The sequence below is a fragment of the Dryobates pubescens genome, chromosome Z, assembly GCF_014839835.1.
Source record: "Dryobates pubescens isolate bDryPub1 chromosome Z, bDryPub1.pri, whole genome shotgun sequence".
Lineage (NCBI taxonomy): Eukaryota > Metazoa > Chordata > Aves > Piciformes > Picidae > Dryobates > Dryobates pubescens.
The window spans coordinates 112725789-112735098 of record NC_071657.1 but is presented as its reverse complement, the minus strand read 5'-3'; the positions used below and the strand labels follow the sequence as shown (position 1 = coordinate 112735098).

General features: G+C 51.1%; 1 protein-coding gene across 1 annotated transcript; it reads left to right on the top strand.

Moving 5' to 3' along the window:
* Positions 1–752: 752 nt before the first annotated feature.
* Positions 753–9218, top strand: TMEM243 (transmembrane protein 243). Its single transcript, XM_054178546.1, has 4 exons — positions 753–935; positions 6857–6907; positions 7798–7902; positions 9096–9218. Exons 1-4 carry the CDS (start codon positions 858–860, stop codon positions 9216–9218), a joined length of 357 nt encoding a protein of 118 aa, XP_054034521.1. The 5' UTR covers positions 753–857.
* The last annotated feature ends 92 nt before the right edge of the window (positions 9219–9310 follow it).

Below are 9310 nucleotides of genomic sequence, written 5' to 3'. Positions count from 1 at the left end.
ACAAGGGGAATGAATCCTCTAGTTCAACAGTCAAGAGGATTCTTCTCATTCCAGCGCTGAAGTTAGTGAATTAGGAAAGGCCAGGAATTATCAGTCTGGGAATTATCGCTTTGGGACATGGTTTACTGGCCATGGTGATGTAAGATTGATGGTTGGACTTGATGATGCTAGAGGTCTTTTCCACCTATGATTCTATGTAGATAACACATGGAGGTGACTGGGAAGATCATTGTAAGCCTATTTTTTCAGCTCTGACAGTCAGACATTTAAAAATTATATGAAATGAAATTGAATGAAATGGAATTAAATAAACCCAAAATGAAATGGAAGTAAAATAAAATGCATTAAGTGAAATAAAATTAAAAACAACGTGAAATAAAATGAAATAAAAAGGTTAATTTATCCAAATCACAACGGACTCTGCTTAAATAACGCGACTTTAAAGAATGATACCTGAGCACAGACAGTAACAGCCCGGTGACCTTAACTCCTCTCCACGCCACAGCAGAGGTTGGCGACTCGGCAGCTGCGGAGGTCCCGCAAAGCCGCCCCGCGCCCGCGTACGTCTGCGCAGGAGCGCAAGCCCGTGCGCCTACAGACCCGCGTACCTGCGCGCAGTTAGCGCAACCCGAGCGCCGCGGCAGGTGCGCGGCCCACAACCCTCCGCAGCCCTCCCACCGTCCACTCCCAGCTCCCCCGCGGGGCGGAGGCGGGGCGCGGGGGCGTGGCGGGGCGCGGAGCGGAGCGGAGCAGCGCGGGGTGGGGGGGGGCTGTGAAGGAACGCGGCGGGACGCGGCGCGGGGGCGCAGCATGAGGGCGCGACCCCCGCTGGCCGCCCCCCTTAGCGCCCCCGCGCCATGGAGGGCTTCGCCGCCCGCAGCTACGGCACCGGCGGGACGGACAACCGGCCGCTCTTCGGGGAGACCTCGGCCAGGGTAAGGGCGGCGGCGGGCGGGAGAGGCGGTGTGCGGCCCCGCTTCGCCGGAGGAAGGGTAAAACACTGCCCGGAACCCAAAAAGGAGGATCCCCTCTAAACAATCCCCCCTATCCTCCCCCCAACCCCTAGCAAAGAAAATGCAGCGCTAAGCTCCCCACCAGCGTAAGTCCTCCATAGTAATGAACCCCCTTCCTCAGCACCCCCCGCATTAGCGGCAGCCCTCCCCACCCCCCGGGCTCAGCAAACGCCAAGAGCGCCGCAGGCAGCCGGAGCAGCCAGCCTCAAACAGCGAGGAACCTGCCGAAATCCTGCAAACAAATTAAAAACCACCCAGAAAATAAGAGCAGCCTCAGCGCCCCCCCCGAAACCGGCCTCAGAAATCGGTAAAGCAACAACAGAGCTGCGCCCCAGTGGGAAAAGATAAGAAGCAGCCCTCCAAATTCCAAAAGGAAGAAATCCTTCAAATTGGCAAAATTATAAAAAAATAAATAAACCCAAACTAAAGCCTGCTGCTCAGTGTCCCGAAACAAAGCAAAAATCATCCATCAAAACTGCCCCAAACAAAAAGAAACAGCCACTCGAGTTTAAATAAAGCTCCCCAGCCTCACAACAGCCCCTCCCGAGTGAGAACTCCTCCTCAAATGAAGAAGATTTCCCCCGCCGCCTTCCAAATAATCGCTCCCAAACCAACCTCATGGTAGGGAGCAGGGGCTTGGGGTGGAGAGAGCTCCAGGGTCGCAGGGTCGGGGATCCCTCTGAGTGGGGCTCGGGAAAGGGCTTGGGCACAGGCAAGCAGTCACTCTAAACAGGGTGCAGATTGCCCCACAGACCCCCAAACAGGGCCCAGGGTTGCACCCTGCAACCCTCTGAGCTGCATCTGTCCTGATTCGGGGGGAGGGGAGGGAGGGTGGGCTCTTTGCTGGGAATGCGGGGCTGCTTTTGGTGCCCTTCTGGTAATCTTTTCCCTCGGTGGCAGACCTGCAATGTTGGTGACTCTTCAGGTGTCAATCCCGGTAAGCTGCTCAGCCAGCAGCTTCCACTGCTGCTGTGGGGGGCTGTGCTGGGGAGGGGGCTCTTTGGGGCACTGCCTGACATCTCCATCCCTCAGGAATTGCAGCACTTGGCAGTGCACACCTGTTTGCATCAGGGTGACAGCAGTTGGTGGCTTGGCATTTGTCTGCTGGTGACCCATTGTGGTGTGTGGGGGTTTGGAGGGGCACAGGTGGGAGCTGTGCTGAGTTGTTGACAGGTGTACAAAATGCATCATCTCTCCCCCAAAATACTTGGAAATACTTGCTGCTGAAATGATGATGTTTGATAAAAATATAAGTAAAGTGATACCAGCCAAATTTTGGGGGGAAACTGGGATGATGTGGGATTAGGAGGAGGACAGGCAGGACCCCTGAGAATGTCAGGGGGGACAGGTCTCCCCTGCCAGTGGTTGCTGGCACTGACTGGGAATACTTAGAAGTGATGGGACCTTCAACAATTGGTGCCCTGCACAGGTTTTGTTGGCTGGTCCTTGGTTGGGGATTTTGGGATGCTTCTATGGAGGGGGACTGGGATGTGCTGTGGTTGCTGGGTAGCAATCCTCATCCCTGGGGACTTCCCATCCTGAGTGAAGCCTTTGATCCCTGACCCCTCAATCTCTTTCTTGCTGCAGCTCTGCTCACAAAGGAGAGCAGCGAAGGATAATGACAGGATGCTAATTCTGGTTCCTGCGCTTGAATGGGGACCCAGTGTCCTGCACATCATCCCTGCCTATCTCCTGTGGCTGGTTTTGGAACCCAGCAGCAGCAGCTGATAGTGTTGCTGCTGTGCCCATGCCTGACGGACAAGGGATCCCTGTGCTGGCCTGGGGTGGTTTCCTCTGTGATTTGTTGGGGTTGCTTAGAGACAGACGCTGGTGAGGTCTGGAGCTGGAAATACTCTGTCTTGGAAATGGTGAAGCTAAACTTTGCCTTAAAATGGGAGCAGGTCTGCTGGGAGAAGCACATGTGTGCATGCTCTGACTCTGCTTTTGGGCCACTGCATGCAATGGCTGGTGCTGGCAAGCTGGGACCTTCTGGGTATGGGTATGGGGAAGGGCAGGGGCAGTGCTCATGCCTCGGGAAGCTTTGTGCCTACATCAGGGATCTTGTACCCTTGCTGGTGATTGGAGATGGATTTAGGGATGGGGATGCCCTTTTCTTGTTGCCTTATGCTCTCCTGGACTTTGAGCTGGTGGCTTTGGGGGTAAAGCCACCCCATGGGGATGAGAGGGCTGAGCAGCCGCACTGGTTTTCTTCCGCTACTGTGGCCCAGCTACTTCTGCCAAGCTTGCCCTCCCAAGTGCTGGCTGCCAAGCAGAGGTTAGGGTTGAGCTGGTACCACAGAAGTCTCTGTTAGGAAAAGACTGGTGTGTAGCAAGACAATGGTGATGAATGCCAAGCACTGTAGATTCATCTGTGGTTACTGGGGATGCAGCAGTGGCAGTGAGTGGATATGAGACGATACAAAGCAAAGGCATGAGTGGTAAAGTGGCAAAGAGGAGAGAGACTGAGCATAGCAGATGCAGGACTTCTTAAGTTGAAAGTAGAAGCTGCTTGGGTTCCTCTTGCGAGAGCATTTAAATTTAAGCATGTGGGTTTTAATTGCTGTATGCTGGAAGCTGAAGGCAATAGACGGATACCGAGCAGCTCAAGATGGGGAATGAAGAGCCACTGAGGATACAGCAGTGTTTCTGCATGTTGTGAAGAGGGAGAGTAGCCAGTGTGGCTCTGAGCATGGCTCTTCTCATGTGTAGCATATGCTGTCTGCTATTCCATGCCAGTTAACCTGGCACTAGATTAAGTGTTCCAAATGGCTGCAAAGGGCTGTGATTGCTGCTGGCCATCTGGACTTACTGATGTAAGGCATAAAAATGGCTTTACTGTCATGCCTGCAGAGATGGCACCAGGTTCCCACCCTCCAGGGTACCAGCCCATTCCCCCATTCTGGTCGAGCCTCTGCTGGGAGCTTGTTCCCCATGGGCTTCGCCCACAAACTGCTTTCTGGAGAATGCAAAGTGTAAAGTTGGAACAGAGTGAAGAGCTAAGATGTCACAACATCAGAGCCCATGCTGCGGGGACTGTGGTATGGATGCAACCTCAGCAAGTTCCCTTTTGCTCAGAAGAACCCTGACCCTGATCCCAAAGGAAGGATTGTGCCCTCCTGTGCTTACTGAACTTGTCTCTCTTGCCCAGAGGCAGTTGGAGGGAGTCCTCTGCACTGCAGCAGCTCCCTGGGACAGGCCTGGTGCCCCAACCCCTGCAATACCCTCCCTGGAGGAGGAGAGGGCAGAATTTCTCCTGTTTGGAAATGCAGCTTGTGCAATGCTGAAACACAGAAGTCATCATCTGTCTGGAAAACAGCTTGTGATGTCTTGGTTGCTGGTTGGCTGAGCAGAGACCCTCATCAGCACATGATGCACTGCTGGGCTGTGGAAAAAGTTTGTGTCTATGTGTGAGCACAGCAGCCCCCAGCAGCCTGTGTGCACACTGATTTGGTGTGCATGGTGCCTTTTGTCTTTTACTCTGGCAGCTATCATAATACAGAGTAATGCTGGAGAAAAGCCCTCCCTGAATCAGCTGTTCTGGTTGCAAGACTGTGCCAGCTGGATGACATGGTTTGTAGGACACACAGCTTGTCACAGCCCATTTCTCTGTGCCCAGTATCCACAGGTGTCAGCCCTGGCTGGGCTGTGCACTCGGACGCGGTGTGGAGGTGAAAGGCTCCGTCATCCCCAATCCCTTTAGCTGTCTCGGCCTCTGCTTGTGTATTTTTAACCTTTTTGCTGTGCTAAGCTGCCTGGGGCTGAAGTGTCAGCGGGCACTGGGGAATGCAGCCTCTGGCTGCTTTGCCAAGCCTGGGATTTCAGGATCAGTGGCTCTAATCCCCAGATCCTGAAATACCTTCCTCTGCCGGTGGTTCATTTGGAAAATTTCCGTGACCGTGGGTTTAAGCATAGGGAAGGGGATGCCCTGACCTGTGGGGACTGGCTGCCACGTGGCAAAGCTGCTCCACTGCTGGCATCCAGACTTGATACGGCTGTTGTCATAATGTCCATCCCTTAGTGGCCTCAGATGAGAGGTTCCTTGTGCCTGTAGGAAGCTCTCCTGCAGCCTGTGAAACAGGCAGTGAGAAATGCTCTGTGATCAGTGCTGAGTCCTACCCCTGCATTTTCTCCCAGCAAACCAGTCTCTGCCCTGGCAAGACAGGTGAATACTCACCATCTTAACACTGCCACCCTCCAGTCTCTAGGCAATTAGGAGAATCCTAATCATGGCTAATTGTGGGTGGTGTGTGCTGTCCATAGATATGTGACCGTGTGTCTGTCCCTGCAAGCCTTTCTGTGGAGTGCAGCTGTGACTGTGCTCACCAGGGTAGCTGTATGGGATAGCTCTCCAGCTGGCTCTTCCACTTTCCTTCCTTTTCCTCTGCAGTTCAAAACCCACCTTCCCCTAAGGAAGAGAGGATCTAGCTGCTTGCCTCCTGCAATCACTTTTGTCCCTGGGGATCTGAGCCCAAATGCAGATTTTGGTCCTTCTCCATGGGCCCTTGATGGGCTCAGCTGGGTCTGCAGGGCAAGGGCACAGCAAAACTCTCTCTGTGTGCTGTAGTCCATTCTCTTGGTTTAAACACAATCAGGGCACACATCTGCCTGTTACTGAATTGCAAGCTCTAGTACCCAGGCTCCACCGAGCTCAGGGCTGGTGGTCTCCTGCTTTGCTGATTTCTTCTCTTCTTTATTCTCTGCTTTCTTCTCCTGTCCTACTGCTGTTCCATGAGTTACTTCTTCATGACCTGGGGCTTCTTTCTCTGCATATGGTCTTCAGAAAATGTAATGCTAGGAGGGAAGAAGGTGTGCAAGACCAGCTGGAGGGAAACTTAGGTTGCCCTGTCTGTGGGCTGGGATGTTTTGGATGAGATGCTTTTACTGCTTGAACTCTTTTCTCAGTTTCCTTTAACTGTACCTGCTTAACAACTTTCAGAATAATTGGCTGAACTTCTGGGGGTTTTCTCTCTGCACATCTTTTCTGCTGCAGCTGTTCTGCTAGCATTTTATTTGGAGGGCAGCTGTCAAGGGTGTTACAGACTGTGTGCAATCCAGTCTGACTGATAAATAGTGATACTTGGAGCAGGACCATGAAGGAAGGCTATCCAGTAGGGATGGGAATGTTCTCCTTTTGCATCATATAATTTCTTACTTCATGAAGTATGGCATCCTGCCCTGGGCACTCCTCTGGCCCCACAGTCACCTTAGCCCCATGTGCCTTCCCTGATGCCATCTGGGTAGGCTTGCAATGCTGGCACCAAGGGAGACCTCTTCTCAAAAGCAAGAGTTGTCTCATCACAGCCAAGTGTTTTATACTGATGGGGAGTAGCAGAAAGAAGTGTGTGGGTATCTGTCTGTCCAAGCAGGGCTGCCCTGAGGCATGTTCAGGTCTGCTGGTGTTAGGGAGGAACACTGGGGCACAGGGAGCACATCACTTCTTTGCCAGCAGCCCACAAGCTCCCACCTAAGACACTATCAAGCTATTCATTCTCAGGCACTGAGGCTAAAATAATTTTTTTATGGCAAATTCTGTCTGTGCATCCTCAACATTTTCAAATAGGATTTGCACAACCATTAATTGATGCAGATGTGGCAAAGAAGCCAATTGCAGATGAGTGAACCTGCTGCATGGGGCCTTGACCAGTACAACTTCCTGAGGTCCACAGAGGTGGATGAAGGGGAACCTTCCTGCTTGGCAGAGCTGACCAGGGAGCCTCGATGGTGCTGCTGGTTGTGCTGGGGATAATATGGGTCTTGGTGTTTCTGGTCTGCTTTACATGGGGTTTTGGTTTGATTTTTGTTTTTGGCAAGCTGTGCATTTAACTGTGCTCTCTTTTCTTCAGGACAGAGTCATCAATCTAGTTGTTGGCAGCTTAACGTCCTTGCTGCTTGTAGTAAGTATCTGCCATCCCATCCTGTGTTTTGTGCCTCCTTCAGGTGGCGGGGTGAAAACCAGAGTTCCTTTCTAAAATGGGTGGTGAAACTTTATTGACCCACCAGGCTGCAGCTTGGGGCCCAGGTAGTCCCTTTGGGGCACATCTGTCTTTTGAAACTCTTGGACAACAGGAGAATACTTTTCTTTAAGCTGTATTTTAAGATCTGACTATGCAATAACAGGCCCCAAGTCCATGGGCAGATTGTCCATCCTGGCTGAATGTAAGGCAGAGTGAGATGACAAATGCTTATGACCCAGGAGAGCATGTTTGCTTCCCTTCATTTCCTTCAGTTTACCATTCATTTATCTCTATTTATGGTTTATAGGAGTTTTTCCATTGCTTGTTGCTTTGTTTTGAGCTGGGCTTTGCCCCAGCTTTAGAGACAAACCCAACACCATCGCAACTGAAGAGCATCAGTTCTCCAGTCCAAGGTGACCAAGGCTTGTTTGAAAGATGAGGTGTAGGGAGAGGAGGTAGGGAAAGCCACAGTGCCAGCTGGTGGAAAGCTTGGCTGAAGGGATGCTCCTGCATGGGCAGTGTGCACCCTTGTGTCTGCTGGCTTTATGGATGCTTGGAGGATGATTTCTGGCAACAAGCCAGAGCAGCAAAGCTTTATCTTTGTCCTTTTTTTTTAACTTTTCTCACCCCTCTCTCTATGGTTGTTTCAAAGTGATTTTCCTCCAGAACTGTACACTACCCTTCAGCTCTTCATGGGGTGGGAGTTGAAGAGCAGGGAGGGTTGTGCAGAACAGGATGAGTGCTGCACTGTGTCAGCTGTCAGGGTGAGCCTCTCCTTATGGTAGCTCTGATGGTGGGCAAGAGCAAAGTCTTCGTTTTCCTCCATACAGGTCACTCTGATCAGTGCGTTTGTCTTCCCGCAACTACCTCCAAAACCTGTGAATATATTTTTTGCTTTCTGCATCTCCTTGTGTTGCATTTCTGCTGGCATACTTGTAAGTACCATGCAAGCTTTTGAGTCTGTGACCGAGGAGGAGATCTGAACAGGATCTATTTTACATGCTGCCGCCTTGTTTTTGCACTCTTCTAGAAAAGCTTTCCTGCCTCCTTAAAAGAAGTTGGCAGTGGGAAAATAGTCACCAGTTCTGTATTTACTGCAGAGTAAGCATGTGGACTGAGCCAACTTCTGCAGGCCAGCTGTGATGCAAGACTTGTCACCTTTGTGACAGTGCCATCTGTAGCTGCCAGCAAAGTAGAAAACTAGGGAGCAGAGCAGTGATATGGGAGTGCAAAGGTGGATTGTGCTGCCAGAGACTAAAGGTAGAGCAAAACACTTGAACTCAGAAGTGGCGGGGCCAGCCAGATGCTTGCAGAAGTCCTTGGCCTTTCAGGCACAGGGTATGAGTTAGTGGCAAGAAGCTACAGCAGGTGGCATTTCAGTGGGGGAGTGGCAGAGGTTCTTCTGTTCAACAGTTGTGGCATCCCAAGAGAGCTGGCCCCAAGAACTGGCAAAGGGAACTGGCAGGTCAGAAATCATGGAATGGGTTGGGGTAGATGGGAGTTTTTAAGATCATCTAATCCAGCCACTCTGCTGTGTGTAGGGACATCAGTGACCCCTTCCTCTGCTGTAGCTTTCCATACTTGGAACATTCTCTTTCTTCCAGCTGTGACCTGGAACAGTCACAGCCTGATCCTGTCTCTCACCGCTGGGTAAGCTGGGAAGGTGCTGTGTCGCCTGGTCAGTACCAGTGTGGTTCTGTGGCTGGTAGCCATGACTCTGCCCAAGACACTCTGTAGTGCAAAACCTTGTCCCCATCAACCAGAGTGTAGCCAGTTCTGAGCATTAAAAAACCCTAACCACTCATCCGTCTTCTTCAACAATGCTCATTATACAACCCCTGTCTTCATAGCTAACCTAGCACCCTAGTTTCACAAACAAACAGCCTTATTCTGGGGAGAAACACCTTGCCAAATTCTTGTTTGTGTACTCCACAAGCATACTAAGAAAAAGGTGGCATTTCTTACTTGTTGAGAAAATGAGTGGGACTCTACCCCCAGTCTTCTCTAAGCAGCCGAAGCAGGGCTGTTTCACCAAAAGAAGTCTACAAGTTGCCAGGTCAGTTGCCATAAAGTTCCCTCAGAAGTACACAGCGTTATTAAAGTAATGCAAACTCCTTCTCTCTTCCAGATCTACTGGTATCGGCAAGGAGACCTGGAACCTAAATTTAGGAACTTAATTTACTACATATTATTTTCTATTGTCATGTTATGTATATGTGCCAACCTGTACTTCCATGAAGTGGGTAAATGATGGACATTGGGAATACCCAGCGACGATGCTACTGTGTCAGACTGCTTTTAGATCAGCTCTCGGCTCCAACAGAGGCATTTGAGTGAGGACCG